Genomic DNA, 18,627 nt, shown 5'->3' with positions numbered 1-18,627 from the left:
CAGAATAAACGCTCTGTTTGGCCTTGCCCCCACCGTCCCGCCCGCCCTCAGTTAACCAAGTAGTGTCCAGGCACGATCCGGATGGCAGACATGGAGCGTGGCGACAGCGGACGCCTGGAGGGGCTCACCGCGCGACTGGCCGTCTCCGTGCTCCAGAGTCCCAGCCCGGCAGGGTCGCACCTCGTCTCGGGGGAGACTCCGTGGGCTCGGGCGCCGGACCAGAGGCACTCTCAAGGGGGGTGCACTGTTGCTGGGGTCGCCGCAGGTGCAGGAGCGGCCTTGGGGGATCTGAGTCCGCGCTGGGCTCCACGTTGTCCGGGGACGTTGGGAGCTCACACTCCTCGGGCTTCTTTGCAACTGACCAGAGTGGGAGGGTCAGGTGGGGCGCTGAGGAGCCGCCCACCTGCCCACACTGGTGGGCATGCAGCACCTGGTGTGACGCCGCCGAGCACGGTGCGGAAGAGCGTATGTGCGGCGGGCAGCCTCCCGTGCTGCGCGGCCACCTGCTGCAGGCCCAGGCGCGCTCGCGGGCGCAGCTGGCGCAGGCCTCGGATCAGGTCCTGGCACTCTGCGGGTGAGGGCTCAAGGATGCGGCCTACAGGTGCCACTGCCCTCTCGCGCCCCAGCCCGCAGCCATCACGGCCAACAATGCTGGCAGCTTGGAGGTGTCATCCCGTTCAGTCTTCCCAGACGGCCGTAGGGTGTCCGTGTTTCACACGTGGGGAGACAGGCAGAGAGAGGTGAGGCGCCCTGCCCTGGGCTAGCGCAGGGTTCAGGCTTAGCGGGGCCGCCAACACATTTCCACCTCTCTGGACCCAGCTCTCTCTTGCCGCCCACCTGGGTGCGGGCTGGGACCGGGGAGGGACACAGGGTGGAGGCGCTCACCTGGGGACAGGCCTGGCCGTAAGGTGGGGCCCTGGCGCATCAGGTACCGCATGCGGTGGGGCTGGCGCTCCTTGAAGGGCAGGTTCCCGGTCACCATGGCGTAGAGGATGACACCTCTGGGGGCGTGGGCTTCCCAGGGCGTGCCCCCTCCCCTCCCCTCCCCTCCCTAGGGGTCCTGGAGCCTGTGAGGTGGTGCTCCCCGGCTCCACGGGTCAGCCTGCTCCCCGCTGTACTTGCTTGTGAGGACCTCCAGGGCTGTGTAGGCCACAGAGCCGCAGAAGGTGCTCAGCCGCGAGTTCTTAAGCCCCTACCGATTGGCAAAGCCGAAGTCTGCAGGGGGCATACAGGGAGGGCGGGGGGGGCGGGGTGTAAGTGGGCTCCTGTGGTGGGCACGGGGTGTGTGGGGTGACTGCAAGTGTGGCTCTGGGCGAGGGTGGGGTGTAGGCCTCCTAGGGGGATTGAAGGACAAGGCAGGCTGGGGTCAGAAGTTTGGAGCAAGCAGTGTAGACACTGGGTGCCTGGCTGGGGCGAGAGTGGGGAATGTGGCCCGCAGAAGTCGAAGACCTCAGTCAGTTGGCGCAGGCTGGGGGCAGGGTTGCGGGCTGGGCCGCAGGCTCACCGCTCAGCTTTAGGAAGCCTCGGTCATCTAGCAGGACGTTCTCACACTTTAGGTCCCTGCATGGGGAAGCGGAGGTGAGGCTGGGCCTGAGCTCAGGCGGCTCTCTCCATGTGGTGGGCGGGTGGGCTGGGCGGCGCCCTCAACTGCCATGCCTGAGCTGGGGCAGCACGCCGCAGCACTAGCTAGCTGCCAGCACAGCCTGTGGGCCCCCTGCTCCAGCCCCGGGCAGCGGCAGTCGTCGGACACGGCATTGATGTGCTCCGGCAGGTCACCACGGGCCGCTGGCTCCAGCACCAAGTAGGCGCGCCAGCTGTTCCGGTAGGTCTCGTAGAGCTGCACCTACTGGATCCCGCCCGCCTGCCATCACCCCGAGGAGGGGCCGTCAGGTGCACTGGATTGGGGTCTCAGGATGGGGCTGGGCTCGAGCGTAAGGGTCCCAGGAGGGGAAGGCGGCAGGCCTGGGCTGGGCAGGAGGAGACCAGGATGTCTTGGGGTCTCTGCCCACCACGTTCAGGTGCTTGTAGGTAGCACTGAGTGACGAGATCTCACAGGGCAGGAACTTGCAGGAGAACTCCACAGAGGCCTCAGCGGTGGAGACGATCTTGATAGCCACCTGCGGGAGTGGAGGGTGGCCACTGTGCGAAGACCACAGCCCCTCGGGGGCGGGATGTGGCAGAACAGGCCCTGTGGCCTTTGTGCATGTTGCTGAACTTGGCCGGGGCAAGGCTCGGTGAGCAGTGTCCTTGGGGGGCAGCTCTGGTCTCCTGCTCACTCCTGTCCCAGGCACTTATGTGTTCAAGGGGTCCAGGAACTGGGAGTGATCAGCCTGCCCGAGCCTTGGCCTTCAGGGAGGATGCAGGACCAGGAGGGGGCCAGAGCACCTGGAAAGTGCCTGAGTGGGGTTAGGACAGGGGCCTCAGGGCTGGGCTGGGGGGTGAACCGCGGATCCCCCACCCCATGGGGAGGAGGTGGCCTGCCTCTCTGTGGTGTGGCACGTACCCCGCAGGTCAGAGGCCAGCTTGGAGTTGTGCTGTGTGCGCTCCTGCGTGGCGTAGGCCAGGTGGACTTTGGAGAAGGCCCCAGAGCCGATCTTCTTGGAGGAAGGCAGGTAGCTGTTGTCTCTGCATTCGCATACCTGCTCCACGAAGGCTCTCTGGTCCACGAAGGTCTGGTCTGACCTTCCGGAGGTCGGGGCACTGCGGAAGGGGTTGGGGCCATCCAGCTCACCGCAGGGCCTTGGGGATGGGGGGCGGGAGGCGTGACTGAGGCCTGACCTGTTAGCGGGACAGGGGTGATGGGACTGCAGGAGGCCAGCTGGGACCTGCGCCCCCTCAAGGCTGCAGCCGAGTTTCTGAAGTCTTCCTGGGACTGGGGCAGAGACACGGGAGGGCCCAGGACTGAGAACTCGGGGTGGGAGGCTAACACAGCTGCACAACCATAGACTGGCACGGGGAAGGCAGGCTCTGGGATAGCGGGGGCAGATTCTAGAGTGGAAGGTTCTATAGCTGCACCTGCAGTGCGCCCTCAAAGGGGGTGTCCTATCCCCCAGGACTTGCTTGCCCTAAGAACATCTTGCTGGAACCAGCCCTGCCCTGCCTGAGGCCCATTCTCTGGGGTGAGAACCCCAAGGGCCAAAAGAGGCGTTTTTTGGACGGTGCTGTGAGGCTTGCAGGATCTTATTTCCCTGACCAGGGATTGAATCCAGGCCTTTGGCAGTGAAAGTGCCAAGTCACATCCACTGGCCTGGGGACTTCCCTGGTGGCACAGCGGTTAAGAATCCGCCTGCCAATGCAGGGGACCCCGGTTCAATCTCTGGTCCAGGAAGATCCCACATGCCACGGAGCAACTAAGCCCGTGCGCCATAACTACTGAGCCTGTGTTCTAGAGCCCACGAACCACCACTACTGAAGCCCACGCGCCTAGAGTCTGTTCCCCAATTAGAGAAGCCACTGCAATGAGAAGCCCACGCACTGCAACGAAGAGTAGTCCCTGCTCGCCGCAACTAGAGGAAGCCCACGTGCAACACTGAAGACCCAACGCAGCCAAAAAACAAAAACAAACAAACAAAAAAACCACTGGCCAGCCAGAGAATTCCCAAAGCCACCCAGCCTTCCTCTGCTCAGGCCTGGAAGCTTCTGCTCAGGCCAAGACCTGCTGCAGAGGCCTTTCCCCCAGAGCTGTCTACACACTTGATGACACATTCCCAAGCAAGCAAGTAACCCTCGCCCCTGCCTGGGTCCACCTCAAACCCCAGCTCCAGGAGAGATGCGCCAGCATGGTCCCTCCCTTCTCCTGGCCCCTGGAGTCTTCTGTGAGTGCCTTTACCATGGGGAGCCAATGTTTCCTAAGTGCCTGCTGTGAGCCAGGTGCTGTTCTAAGGGGCAACTACCAGCTCCCAGAGTCCTGCTCCTGTGCACAGACCGCACCCGACGTGCCTGTCCTGTGGCAGGCAGTTCACACCCAGGATTTCAAATCTGAGTAACACCAAGCGATGCCCCCTTTCCAGACGACACAACTGAGGCCCAAGTCGTAGTCTCTCTTCTGTGAGCTGGACGGCACAGTGGCTGGGGGCTGCCGTCCTGGCAGTGGCTGGGGACTGGGCTTGTCCTCGCCGGGATCCACGGTCCACAGGGTGCTCCCACTGCAGGGAGAGCCTCGGAATGCTCGGAATTGAACTGCTGTGGCACGTTTTGTCATCCCTGTTGGACTGTGAGCTGCTTGAGAACAAGGCTGGTGTTTGATATTCCGTTGCTCACCCACAACCCTTGTCTAGCAAACTGCCTGGAGTATAGAAAATCTGGGCAAACTAACTGGTTTGCTACTGACCTGGGGGTTAGGAAAAGAGAAGCTGAGTCAGGTATTTCAAGGGGAGGGCAACGTTATACTTGTCTTCCTCTTTCTGACTTACTTCACTTAGCATGATAATCTCTAGGTCCATCCATGTCCCTGCAAATGCCATTATTTCATCCTTTTTTATGGTTGAATAGTATTCCATTGTATACATGTGCCACATCTTCTTTATCCACTCATCTGTCAGTGGACACTTAGGATGCTTCCATGTCTTGGCTGTTGTAAATAGTGCTGCTATTAACACTGAGGTGCATGTATCTTTTCAACTTATAGTTTACTCCAGATATATGCCCAAGAGTGGGATTGCTGGCTCATATGGCAACTCTATTTTGGGTTTTTTGAGGAACCCCCATACTGTTTGCCATAGTGGCTGCACCACTTCACATTCCCACCAGCAGTGTAGGAGGGTTCCCTTTTCTCCACACCCTCTCCAGCATTTGTTATTTGTAGACTTTTTAATGATGGCCATTCTGACTGGTGTCAGGTGGTACCTTATTGCAGTTTTGATTTGCATTTCTCTAATAATTAGCAATGTTGAGTATCTTTTCATGTGCCTATTGGCCATCTGTATGTCTTTGGAGAAACGTCTTCTGTGCATTTGAAAAAAATAAGTGTATTTATTTTATTTATTTTACTTTTGACTGAGTTGGGTCTTCGTTGCTGCCTGCAGGCTTTCTCTAGTTGTGGTGAGCCAGGGCTACTCTTCGTTGTGGTGTGCAGGCTTCTCATTGCAGTGGCTTCTCTTATTGCAGAGCATGGGCTCTAGGCATGCTGGCTTCAGTAGTTGTGGCACGTGGGCTCAGTAGTTGTGGCTTGCGGACTCTGGAGCACAGCCTCAGTAGTTGTGGTGCACGGGCTTAGTTGCTCCGCAGCATGTGGCATCTTCCCGGACCAGGGCTCGAACCCATGTCCCCTGCATTGGCAGGCGGATTCTTTTTTTTTTTTTTTTTTTATACCCTTGTCCAAAGAGGTGTGCCCACAGGGGTATCACATTTGTAGTGAGGATGTGGCTTTCCCTCTTTGTGAATTCAAAGCTTCTACTGTTTGCAGAACCTAGTACTTTTTTTATAAATTTATTTATTTATTTATTTTTGGCTGTGTTGGGTCTTCGTTTCTGTGCGAGGGCTTTCTCTAGCTGCGGCGAGCGGGGGCCACTCCTCATCGCGGTGCGCAGGCCTCTCACTGTCGTGGCCTTCTCCTGTCGCAGAGCACAGGCTCCAGTCGCGCAGGCTCATTAGCTGTGGCGCACGGGCTCAGCCGCTCCATGGCATGTGGGATCCTCCCAGACCAGGGCTCGAACCCGTGTCCGCTGCATTGGCAGGCAGACTCCCAACCACTGCGCCACCAGGGAAGCCCGGCAGGCGGATTCTTAACCACTGCGCCACCAGGGATGTCCTTTCTGTGCATTTTTCGATTGGGTTTTTTTTTTTTTATGGATTTCTATGAGCTGTTTGTATGTTCTGGAAATAAAGCCCTTGTTGGTCGCATCATTTGCAAATATTTTCTGCCATTCCATAGGATGTCTTTTTGTTTTGTTTATGGTTTCAAAGCTTTTAAGTTTGATTAGGTCCCATTTATTTATTTTTGCTTTTACTTTTTTTTTTTTTTTTTGTGGTACGCGGGCCTCTCACTGTCATGGCCTCTCCCGTTGCGGAGCACAGGCTCCAGACGCGCAGGCTCAGCGGCCATGGCTCACGGGCCCAGCCGCTCCGCGGCACGTGGGATCCTCCCGGACCGGGACACGAACCCGTGTCCCCTGCATCAGCAGGCGGACTCTCAACCGCTGCGCCACCAGGGAAGCCCTGCTTTTACTTTTATTGCCTTGGAAGACTGACCTAAGAAAACATTGGTACGATTTATGTCAGAGAATGTTTTGCCTATGTTCTCTTCTAGGAGTTTTATTTTTTAAAATAAATAAATAAATTTATTTAATTTATTTATTTTTGGCTGCGCTGGGTCTTTGTTGCTGGGCCTGGGCTTTTCTCTAGTTGTGGGAGCGAGGGCTACTCTTGGTTGTGGTGCGCAGGCTTCTCATTGTGGTGGCTTCTCTTTGTTGCGGAGCATGGGCTCTAGGTGCTTGGTTTCAGTAGTTGCAGCTTGCGGGCTCAGTAGTTGTGGCTCGCGGGCTCTGGGGTGCAGGCTCAGTAGTTGTGGTGCACGGGCTTAGTTGCTCCGCTGCATGTGGGATCTTCCCGGATCAGGGCTGAAACCCGGAACCCGTGTCTCCTGCATTGGCAGGTGGGTTCTTAACCATTGGGCCACCGGGGAAGTCCCTAGGAGTTTCATTGATGCCTGCTCATCTTTTTTTTTTTTTTTTTTTTGCGGTACGCGGGCCTCTCATTGTCATGGCCTCTCCCGTTGCGTAGCACAGGCTCCAGACGCGCAGGCTCAGCGGCCATGGCTCACGGGCCCAGCCGCTCCGCGGCATGTGGGATCCCCCCGGACCGGGGCACGAACCCGTGTCCCCTGCATCGGCAGGCGGACTCTCAACCACTGCGCCACCAGGGAAGCCCTATGGCTGCTCATCTTGATTCCCACGGTCTGTTGGCATACTGGACGTGTGCCTCCAGTTTGCGTGTGTGTACCTTTTTGCGGAGGGTTCCTCGGCCCTGGGTCTCTCGGGTGTTGGTTGGGTGTTCAGTGTGTGTGCATGTGTGAGAGATATAGGGCATGACAGTGCCTGTGTGTGTCCCGGTCAGGCCCACCTGGCGTGCGTACCTGGACAGGTATGTGCTTGTGAGAGGACCGGCTTTGGGCGCACTGACGCGCCGAGCCGGCGTCGCCGATGCCTCTCCCGGTATGTGGGGCGGTGTCTGTGTGCCGGGATCATCGCGGTGTAAATGTCGTACGAGGACACAGCAGAGTGGGAAGGGAGCCGCGTCCTGCGCCTGCGCAGTGGCCGGCCGCACGCCTTGAGGCCGACAGGGCTGCCCTACTGGCGCCCAACAGTCAGGTGTGGCGGTCACGGGGCGGCAGGGGGCGGGGCCGAGCGCGAGGCGGAGTTTGCGCACTCTCACTCTCTGGGGTTCGGGGGACCGGGTGGAGAGGGCGAGAGGGACGCACCTCCGACCAGTGAGCGCAGAGATCGCTTGGGGGCGGGGCCGGGCTGCCGCGCGCCGGGCCACGGTTGGCGGGGGGGGCGGTGGCCTCGCCGCGTGGCCCCGCCCACTCCGGTCAGCGGCAGGCGGGAGGGCGGATGCCGGGCTGCGGCTGCCGCGGCTCCTCAGGTAAATGGGGTCGGGGCCCGGGATCGGGGCTGGCGGCGGTAACTCGGCGAGGCGCCCCTCGGGGAAGCCTGGGCTGCGGACTCTCGGGCCGCCCCCTTGGCCAGGCCGCCGCGGGAAACCGAGTCAGGGGGCGCCTCTCCAAGGTCACCGGGCGAGCGCGGAAAGGGTCCCGGGCGTCGCGGGGCCGAGCCCACCCCCTTCCCCGGGCTCAGGTGCGCCCAGCTGCGCGCGGAGCCGCATTTGCCGCGTCACAACCCGGAAGAGCGCCCTGGGAGCCGAGCCGCTCACATTCTTCGTCGCAACGGCATGGGGAGCCCGGCCCCCGTGCCCGTCCCCTCCCAGGGTGGGACTCGGAGTACCTGGTCTCTGTGCCCGTCTCCTCCCTGGGGGGCGCTCGGTCCCCAGTCCTAGCGCCTGTCACTCCGGAGGCGTGTGGTTCACGCCCTTGCTTCCCCGGGGGGAAAACGGGGTCCTCCCTATGGGAAGCTAAGCCTAAACCCGAGAGTCCCAACGCGCAGGGGCCGTTGTATTCGTTCCATTTTCTCTTTGACTGTAGAGCAGGGAGGTACTTTGTCCACAGTCCTGAGGATTACTGGTCATGTAAGGTAGGCGTGAAGCTGGAGGGCTGCAGGACGTCCCGCTCTCAATCCAGGTGAGAGCTCCGTGGTGCTAGGCCAGGGCTGGCTCCCAGTCAGCCCCTGGGCCCTTAGGCCCAAGTTTGGGTTCTGGTTTTCCTGGAGCGCCAGCACAGCTAGGGCCTGAGGTTCCCCGTTGCCGGCCCAGCCGGGGTGGGGGCGGGGCTGACTGGTAAGCTCAAGGGCAGTGAGGCACAAAAGGGTGCGGGGGGCAGAGGGGGCGGGTGTGGGGATGTAAGCGGGAGCGGCTGCCTGGTGCGAGGGGCAGGTGGGGTTGGGGTGGAGGCTGGCTGAGGGGACCACCCTGGAAAGGGATGGTGGTAGAGGTGGGGAAGAAGGTGGTCAGTGAGTCACTGTAGGGTGTGGGAAGGGAGATAGAGGAACAGGAGGGGGTGATGCTGACCTCTGACCCACGTAGCTGAGTGCACGATGACACAGGAAAAGAGGCAGGTGAGGTGGGGGTCGGGGAGAAGTCGGGGTGACGATGGTGTTAGAGCCGTTGAGTGTGCGTGGCGATGGTGGTCCAGATGGAGAAGGCCAGCAGGCGCTGGGCCCCAGGAGACCCATGAGGGAATCATCAGTGTGGGACACTTGAGTGGTGGCATGATTGTGACGTGGTTGCCCCTGTGGTCCTGGCAGCCAAAGGGCCTGGGGATGCTGTTGTCAGCAGGGTCTTCGGCCATCATGGCTCACGCAAGCACGTGTCTCTCGTCTCTCTTTGGTGTCAGAATAGGATCACCTGGAGTTGAGCTGTCTTGGTTACCTTGACACCGACGTCCATGCTGCGGTGGATTGTTTGGACCTGCGTCTTGCAGTTTCTCACTCCTCCAGGGCTGTTTGCTGCCTGCTGAGGGCCCTCAGGGGATCAGAGGTGGAGCCCGTGGCTGCTTGCCGGCTCCCTCACCCTCACAGCTGCCGCCTGTGCCTGGAAGCAGGTGTCTGTGCTTAGTTCGGACCAGGGTCCACCGAGGCCCAGGTGGGCAGCCGGCTCGCTGCTTGTCTGTGATCAGCAGCCCCAGATCTCGTGAGCCCCTTTGTGGAGCTGAGTTACTTGATCTTCTCGAGGTAGGGCCCCAGGAAGGCTCCTGCTCGGTGCTCAAGGAATGGTGGCTGCTGGACGTCGTGAGAAACGTGCTTTCTCCACTGAGCTGGAGGGCCACCCAGTTCTGGGGGGACACCGCTTGGCATGGCTTATGTTGAGAAACGGTGTTCTCAAAGGACTGTGCTTCCTGGGTCATCTGCCCAGGTTCTTGTCGGTGACTCTGGAAGCTGATTCCTTCTCTAGCTCCTGTGCTAAGAGGGGAAGACCCTGGGCCTTGTGCGTGGGTGGGGGTGGGGAGTTCCTGCGACCCCCCAGGGCCTCCTGACTTCCCAGTCTCCCCTCACACACCTACCCTCCAGACCAGCTCCTGGCTGCCTCTGGGCTGGGCTGTGTGTGGCCTCCTTGGCCTCCCACAGCCACTTCTGACCCCTCTCCGGCTCAGCAAAGTTGGCCCAGCACCTCTGTTAGCGTGTGCCAGTTCATGTGGCAGCCATAATACAAGTGGGCATCTTTCAGGCCAGGGGCTCTGTGGGTGGGGGCAGCACCTAGTGGGCATTACTAAATGCCATTGAATGAATGCTGAGTACAGGTGAGCGAGGAGGAGGGGTGGGAGAGGGAGGAGGGAGCTGCTTCCACGCTCACCCACAGCGCGTCCAGCGTGGGAAGGAGGACCCTGTTGGCCCTGCTCCGTGCCCTGTGCTGGGAGCATCTGGGCAGGTGTGGAGGAGGGCAGTGCAGGAGCCAGTCCCGGCGGAAGTCCCGCCCCATCGCTGACCAGCTGCTGACAGCACGTGCCTCGCAGACCTGCTTGGCCGTGCAGATTAAAGGAGATGGTGCCTCTTCAGTGCATCCTGTGGGACGCGGGGAGCCTCCCAGACCCGTCCCCGTCTCTGCACCCCCTTCCCCTGCAGCGTGTTCACCTCGATTTGCCGTCAGCTCTGTGCTCACAGGTCTGTCTGCTCCACAGACCTCCTGGCCTGGGGCAGGGGCAGCAGGTGGAAACTTACAAAACCGGTCAAGCCCGGCTCTTCCACCAGCCAGGTAGTTTATACTTACTTGACAGCCACCTTTTTCCAGTGCTTGTTTTTTAAAAAGTCTAACCAGATCCCTGATTGACACGTGTGTTTTCTAACATCTGCACTCACGGGAGGGCTTCTGTAGACGGATGGCGAGAGGTGGATGATCCCGTCACGCAGCGCGACCATTTGGGCTTGTGGGGGACACTCCACAGGCTCTGCTGGTTGTTCGCACCTGTGTGGTGGCCACAGCACTGACAACGTCTGGTGCTGGCAGAGCGCAGCTGTGTGCAGGCCTCACTCCCAGCGGCTCACTCGTGACGCGGGCAGAGCCCAGTCCTGGACTGGCCGTCTGCATACCGCCCTCCTTCTTGTTCGTCTTGTTGGTGCGGATGGGCTCCTTTGCGTGTTAGTAGGAGACAGATTCGCCTCTTGATTATGAACGGTTATGAACGGTTGGACCTGCTTTGTCTTTTAGTTACTTTATGCTCCACTGAGGATGGGGTGAGTTGTGAGAGTGTGGGGTTGTGGGCTTAGGTGTATGTGTATGGATGTGGTCTTCAATTTATGTGTGTTTTTGACTTTCAGAAATTAAAAAATTTTATATAGTCCAACTGAACAACATTCATCAAGGTGTGTGGGTTTTTGTGTCTGGCTTAGGAAGTCCTTTCCTACTCCAAGACTCTAAAATGTGTACTTGTATTTTCTACTTAGGACTTACATTTCATTTTTACATGTAACACTTATATCCATCTAGCATTTATTTTGGGGTAAGGAAAGATGTAGGGAAGCCTAATTTTTTTCCCCAAGTGCCTAACTAGCTGTTCCAACACTATTGGCTAATCTGTCTTCATTATTTGAAATCCTCCTTTTCTTCCTTATTGGTGTTTATTTCTGGACTTTCTGTACAGTCCTGTTGATCTGTTCACCTCTTCTTAGAACAACAGCATAGTTTTAATTACGGTAGCCTTTTAATACGTTTTAACGTAACATAGGACAAATCCTGCTCACATACTTCTCAGAATTTAGTCGGCTACTTTTGTCTGTTGACTCTTCCATATGAACTTTGGAACCATTTTATCAAGTGCCCTCCAGTAGCCCGGCTCACATATTTCTAGATGAAGGAAACTCGACAGTTGTATAATATAGAGTCTTATGGGAGGACTTTGGGTCTTTTCCTTCAATGCACAGCTTTAGTTTGTTTTTTGAAATTGCGTGCATATTCAGGATATAAACCACAACTTTTCTCCCCACTCACAGTGCGCTGGAGTGGACTGGCACGCACAACTGTCACTGTTTGGAACTGATGCCACAGTCCCCGTAGGAGCCAGGGCCGCAGGAACACTGGGTCACCCGCTGGAGGGGTGCGCTAAGGGACTGGCCCTTGAGGAATGAGTGGGTTTCCCGGGGTGGAGGGGGCAGGGCGGGGCAGGGTACTCGTAGGGACCAACAGAAGCAGAGGTGCGAGAGCCGAAGCCCTGGCCCAGGGCGTTCAGGTGCTGGACGCCTGCAGCGTGAGGGGCGAGAGAGAAGCAGAGAGGGGCTTGGGTCTAGGTTGCGACAGCCCTCGTTGAAGGTGTTGGTTTGATTCTGTGGGCAACAGTGAAGATCAGTGAGAAGCGGTGTGACGTGATGTGACCTGCGTTTGACAAAGGCCAGCACTCAGCGTGGAGGAAGTGGCCAAAGGCAGGGTTAGGTGAGGCGGCCGCCAGGGATCAGCTCTCAGAGAAGGAGCAGGGCATCTGCTGTCTGATGTGCAGTGTGGGGGTGGAGTGAGGAGGGTGGGGGGGGCGCTGACGTTGATCATGGCATGTCTGTCACTGAGTGGTGGCCTTAGAGGTGTTCACTCGTTCAGTTGCCACTCCCTTAGTAGCATATTCAAAGAGCAGTGCTTGGACAAATGTCAGTTTATCAAGTTTTTCTTTTATAGATTTTGCTTTTGGTGTCAGTCATGGATATTTTCTTCTATGTTTCTTTCCAGAAGTTTTATAGTTTTAAGTTTCACATTTAGGTCTGTGGGTCATTTGGAGTTTTTGTGTGTGGTGTGAGGTATAGATTGGAGTTTACTTATTGTATGTGGGTGTCCAGTTGTTCAGTACTGTTTGTTGAAAGACTATCTCTTCACTCAGTTGCCTTTGTACCTTTGTTGAAAACTGGACATATAAGTCCTGAAGCCAGGTAGTGTAAGTTCTCCAGTTTAGTTTTGGTTTGCTTTTTTTCAGAGTTGTCTTGGCTATTCTAGGTCCTTTGCATTTCCATATGAGTTTAGAATCAGTCTGTCAATTTCTACAAAAAACATTCTGGGATTTTGATTGGGAATGCCTTCAATCCGTAGATGCATTTGTAAAAAGTTGATATCCTTGTACCGTATTTCTCTCCATTTATTTAAGTTTTCTTTACTATCTCTCACCAGGTCCACCTTTTGTCAAATTTATCCCCAAATATTTCATATAATTTTTGCTCAGTGGCAAATGGTGTGGCTTTTTCAATTTTTGTTTATTGTTAGTATATGGAAATACAGTTGCTTTATTGTTCTTAATTTTTTTTTAATTTATTTATTTTTGCCTGTGTTGGGTCTTTGTTGCTGTGCGCAGGCTTTCTCTAGTTGAGGCGAGTGGGAGCTACTCTTCATTATGGTGCGTGGGCTCCTCACTGCGGTGGCTTCTCTTGTTGCGGAGCACGGGCTCTAGGTGTGCGGGCTTCAGTAGTTGTGGCACGTGGGCTCAGTAGTTGTGGCTTGCGGGCTCAGTAGTTGTGGCTCGTGGACTCTAGAGTGCAGGCTCAGTAGTTGTGGTGCACAGGCTTAGTTACTCTGTGGCATGTGGGATCTTCCCAGACCAGGGATCGAACCCGTGTCCCCTGCATTGGCAGGTGGATTCTTAACCACTGCGCCACCAAGGAAGCCCCATACGTTGCTTTTTTAATGTTAATTTTATATCCTGTGATCTTGCTAGCTGACTTATTGATCTGGTCCCACTTGTAGGTTCTGTAGGATTTTCTGCATAGATGGCCACATCATCTGTGAATAAAAACAGTTTTACTTCTTTTTCAATTTGGATGCCTTATATTATTGTTTTCCTTACCTTGTTGCATAGGCTAGAGCCTCCAGTATGATAGTGAATAGAATGGGTGAGAGCAGACATCCTTGCCTTGTCCCCCATCTTACAGGGATTGCATTTAGTCTTTTACCATTAAGGATGTTCTTATAGGTTTCCCTTAGGTGCTCTTTGTCAGGTTGTGGAAGTTCCCTTCTATTCCTGTTTGTTGGTAATTTTTATTATAAGTGGATGTTGGATTGTGGCAAATGCTTTTTCTGCATTTATTGAGATGATTATATGGTTTTTATTTTTTGGTCTGTTAATGTGACTTACATCGGCTGCACTTAAAATACTCAACCAACCTTGCATTCATAGGATAAACCCAATTTAGTCATGATGTATTATCCTTTTTACATGTTGGATATGATTTGATAAAATATTGTCAAGAAATTTGTGTCTATGAGGGGTATTGGTCTATAGTTTTCATTATTTGTAGTATCTGTGTCTGGTTTTGTTATCAGAGTTATGCTGGCCTCAGAGAATCAGTTGGTAAGTGTTTTTATTTAGTTCGTTATTTAGTTTTGGCCGCATTGAGTCTTCGTTGCTGGGCGTGGGCTTTTTGCTAGTTGCGGTGCGCGGGCTTATTGTGGTGGCTTCTCTTGTTGCAGAGCACGGGCCCTAGGTGTGCGGGCTTCAGTAGTTGTGGTGTGCGGGCTCAGTAGTTGTGGCTCGTGGGCTCTAGAGCGCAGGCTCAGTAGTTGTTGTGCACAGGCTTAGTTGCTCCGTGGCATGTGGAATCTTCCTGGACCAGGGCTCGAACCCGTGTCCCTTGCATTGGCAGGTGGATTCTTAACCACTGTGCCACCAGGGAAGTCTTGGTAAGTGCTTTTTATTTTCAGTTTTCCTGGAAGAATTTGTATATAGTTGGTATTGTTTCTTCCTTAAATGTTTGACAGAATTCCCCAGGGAAGTCATCTAGGCCTAGAGTTTTCTCTGTGGGAAGGCTTTTAACTACAAGTTCAATTTCTTTATTAGATATAGGGCTATTTAGGTTATCTGTTTTTTCTTGAGTGAGGTTTGATAGTCTGTCTTTCAAGGAACTTGTCTATTTCTCTTATTTACTTATTTTTTGCGGTACGTGGGCCTGTCACTGCTGTGGCCTCTCTCGTTGCAGAGCACAGGCTCCGGACGCGCCGGCTCAGCGGCCATGGCTCACGGGCCCAGCCGCTCTGCGGCATGTGGGATCTTTCCGGACCGGGGCACTAACCCACGTCCCCTGCATCGGCAGGCGGACCCCCAACCACTGTGCCACCAGGGAAGCCCTATTTCTCTTATTTTTTAAATTTTTATAATTTTTTATTGAGATATAATTGACTTGTCTATTTCTTTTAAGTTGTCCAATTTACTGGCAAAAAGTTATTCAGAATATATTCTTACTATCCTTTTAATATCTGTAGAATCTGTAGTGATGTCACCGTTCTCATTCATAAGATTGGTAATTTGTGTTTTCTCTCTTTTTCCTGATCAGTCAGGCTGGAGGTTATCAAATTTATTGATCTTCTCAAATAACTAGCCTTTGGTACTTTGATTTTTTTTCTATTCTTTGTTTTTTATTTCTTTGATTTATGTACTGATACTTATTATTTCCTTTTGCTTCTTTTGAGTGTCTAGTTTCTTAAGGTGGAATTTTTTTTTTAATAAATTTATTTATTTATTTGGCTGTGTTGTGTCTTCGTTGCTGCACGTGGGCTTTCTCTAGTTGCGGCGAGCGGGAGCTACTCTTCATTGCGGCACGCAGGCTTCTCATTGTGGTGGCTTCTCTTGTTGTGGAGCACTGGGTCTAGGCACACGGGCTTCAGTAGTTGTGGCATGCGGGCTTAGTAGTTGTGACTCGCAGGCTCTAGAGTGCAGGCTTAGTAGTTGTGGTGCACGGGCTTAGCTGCTCCGTGGCATGTGGAATCTTCCCGGACCAGGGCTCGAACCCGTGTCCCCTGCATCGGCAGGCGGACTCTCAACCACTGCGCCACCAGGGAAGCCCCGAGCAGGCAGATTCTTAACCGCTGCGCCACGAGGGGAGTCCCTTAAGGTGGAATTTGATGTTGTTGACCTTAAAACTAAAACAGCCAGTTATTTTACCAGCAAAATGTGTTTATTTGGGAATAGCAGAGAATTGCAGCCATGGCATAGCAAAAACTATAGGCTAGTCCAGCAAACAAAGGAGAGGAAGTTACTTTGCAGAGAAAAAGGAGGAAGTTGGGAGGGGCTGCTCTGAAGGAAAGTCCACCAGAGGGATGGGAGAGTTGAGGATGGTGATGGCTTCCCAGTGCCTGAGCTGAGAGGGTTCCCATCTGCTGGGCTTGTTGCCGGGCAAGGAGAGATCTTCCTTCCTCTTGCCAGGGTCCTAAAGTAGAGACATCTTCCTGCGGGGAATGCAAGTCATGACTCTTCCTGTTGGGTCTGTGATTCACCTGGAGTGGCAGTGCACAGGAGCTCCCACTCTGGCCTCCGCACTCCCTGCTAAATTAGGTTTCTTTTATTCAAATTCACAAAGTCATTCTTCTTTTCTAATACAGACATTTAGTGCTATACATTTCCCACAAATTTTGATGTCTTCATTTTCATTCACTTCAAAATGCTTTCTAATTTCATTTTTGATTTCTTTTTTGACTCATGCATTATTTTGAAGCATATTAAGCAGTTTCTAAATACTTGGGGATTTCTCAGATAGCTTTCTCTTATTGATTTCAAATTTAACTCCATGTGCTCAGAGAGCATACTTTGTATGACTCGAATTCTTTTAGGCTTATTGAGACTTGTTTTATTGCTCAGAATATGGTCAGTCTTGGTAAATGTTTCATGTGATTTTGGAAAAAATACATATTCTACTGTTAATGAATACAGTGTTCTATAAATACGACTTAAGTTGGTTGACGGTATTGTTCAGGTCTCCTGCACCTTTAGCAATTTTCTGTACACTTGTTCTGACAATTACAGACAGAGGGGTGCTGAATTTCTACTGTATTTTGGATTTGTCTCTTTCTCCTTGCGTTTTTATTAGGTTTGATTTTGTGTATTTTGAAGCTCTGTTATTAGGTGCATAACTGCTTAGAATTGTTGTGTCTCTGTAATCCACTTTGTCTACTATTAATGTAGTCACTCCAGCTTTTTTATGACTAGTTGTCAGCCTTGTTTTTCTTTTCCCATTCTTGTACTTTAGCCTCTTTATGTTAACATACTCAGTGTTCCCTGTGGTTTCTTGAATGTATGAAATGCAATTATAATCTAAATGTCCTTAACTACTAATTCTTTCCTCTGCATCATTTCTGGGTCAGTGTCTATTGATTGATTCATCCTCATTATGGGTTGAGTTTTCTTGCCTGTTTGCATGTCTGGTAATTTCTTTTCTTTAATAAATTTATTTATTTATTTATTTACTTTTGGCTGCGTTGGGTCTGCGTTGCTCTGCGCAGGCTTTCTCTAGTTGCGGCGAGTGGGGGCTACTCTTCGTTGCGGTGCACGGGCTTCTCATTGCGGTGGCTTCTCTTGTTGCAGAGCACAGGCTCTAGGCGTGCAGGCTTCAGTAGTTGTGGCACGCAGGCTCAGTAGTTGTGGCACGTGGGCTCAGTAGTTGTGGCGCACCAGCTTAGCTGCTCCGTGGCATGTGGGATCTTCCCGGACGAGGGATTGAACCCGTGTCCCCTGCATTGGCAGGAGGATTCTTAACCACTGCACCACCAGGGAAGTCCCTGCCTGGTAATTTTTGATTGGATGACAGACATTGTAATTTTACTTTGTTAGTGCTAGATGTTTTTGTGTTCCTATTACTATTCTCAAGCTTTGTGCTGGGTTGTGGCTAAGTTATTTGGGAACAGTTTGATCTTTTCAGGTCTTGCTTTTAGCTTTGTTAGGTGAAACCAGAATGGCATTTAGCGTCGGGCTAATCTTACTTGTTTTTTTTCTTTGTCTTTTTTGGCTGCATGGCACAGTTTGCGGGATTGAACCCGGGCCGTGGCAGCGAAAGCCTGGAATCCTAACCACTAGGCCATCAAGGAACTCCCTAATTTTACTTCTTTACTGAGCTGAAATCTTTTTTAGTGCCCTTCCCAGAACCCTGTGAGTTGTGGTGTTTCCCCCGATTGCTGGGAGCAGGCCCATTCCTGCCTCATTGTGAGCTCCAGGGATTATTTGCTGCTAATCCTTTTGGGTGGCTCCTTTCCTGGCCTTGTGTAATTTCTTCTTCTTTTTTTTTTAAAAATAAATTTATTTATTTATTTTTGGCTGCATTGGGTCTTCGTTGCTGCGCGCAGCTTTCTCTAGTTGAGGCGAGCGGGGGCTACTCTTCGTTGCAGTGCGCAGGCTTCTCATTGTGGTGGCTTTTCTTGTTGCAGAGCTCGGGCTCTAGGCACGTGGCCTTCAGTAGTTGTGGCACACGGGCTCAGTAGTTGTGGCACGTGGGCTCAGTAGTTGTGCCTCGCGGGCTCTAGAGCACAGGCTCAGTAGTTGTGGCGCACGGGCATAGTTGCTCCACGGGATGTGGGATCTTCCCGGACCAGGGCTCGAACCCGTGTGCCCTGCATTGGCAGGCGGATTCTTAACCACTGCGCCACCGTAATTTCTTCTTAAACATCGTGCTTGTATTGGTTTTCTATTGCTGTTGTAACAAATTACTACAAACTTAGTGGCTTAAACAACACATATTCATTATCTTAAAGTTCTTAAGATCAGAAGGCTGACGTGGATCTCATGGGGCTCTAATTGGGTTGCTAGGGCTGTGCTCCTTTCTGGGGACTCTGGGGAGGATCTGTTTCCTGCTGTTTCAGATTGTTGGCAGAATTTGGTTCTTTATGGCTGTAGGACCAAAGTCCGTGTCTTCTTGCTGACTGTAAGCTGAGGGTTGTTCCCAGCTTCTATAGGTGCCCACATTCGTTGGCTCAGAGCCTCCTTCCTCCATCTTCAAAGCCAGCCATGGTGGGTTTTCTTCCCATGCTTTGATTTTCTCCCCCTTTTTCCATCTCAGCTCTCTGACACAGCTGGGAAAGGTTCTCTGCTTTTAAGAACTTAGGCTGGTCTCACCCACATAATCCAGGGTAATTTCTCCACCTCAAGGTCTGTACCCTTAATCCCATCTGCTAAGTCCCTTTGCCAGATAAGGTAACATATTCACATTCTGGGGATGAGGGCATGGGCATCTTTGGGGACATTATTCTGTTGCCCCTGTGCTGGCCAGTAAGTCAACTGAGTGACCAGGAGACCCTCTGCAGGTCTCTGGACTTCTCTCTGGCACTAGACCCTCCAAACTCCAGCAAGACTCAGGC

The 18,627-nt window shown here is 53.4% G+C and overlaps 2 protein-coding genes across 3 annotated transcripts in view; one reads left to right on the top strand and one right to left on the bottom strand.

The window, feature by feature from the left end:
- Positions 1-47: 47 nt before the first annotated feature.
- On the bottom strand, positions 48-4,201 carry LOC309835687 (testis-specific serine/threonine-protein kinase 5-like; the record flags this gene model as incomplete). The annotated part of the gene is given in 11 exon segments (XM_082675300.1): positions 48-178; positions 181-357; positions 431-568; positions 886-1,001; positions 1,095-1,192; positions 1,196-1,215; positions 1,505-1,560; positions 1,632-1,843; positions 2,010-2,117; positions 2,478-2,739; positions 3,990-4,201. Coding segments are annotated over 11 exon segments (1,530 nt in total).
- A 3,338-nt stretch (positions 4,202-7,539) lies between these two features.
- Positions 7,540-18,627, top strand: part of MROH1 (maestro heat like repeat family member 1) — a 66,823-nt gene continuing 55,735 nt past the window's right edge. For both annotated transcript variants that reach the window (XM_082674582.1, XM_082674581.1), the window contains exon 1: positions 7,540-7,581. In XM_082674582.1, coding sequence (XP_082530708.1) covers positions 7,551-7,581 — 31 coding nt within the window. In that variant the 5' untranslated portion in view covers positions 7,540-7,550. The remainder of the gene's footprint in view (positions 7,582-18,627) is intronic.

Source organism: Grampus griseus, assembly GCF_964374135.1.
Source record: "Grampus griseus genome assembly, chromosome: 17".
NCBI lineage: Eukaryota > Metazoa > Chordata > Mammalia > Artiodactyla > Delphinidae > Grampus > Grampus griseus.
The sequence above is the reverse complement of the archived record's forward strand: the minus strand, read 5'-3'. Positions and strand labels throughout refer to the sequence as shown.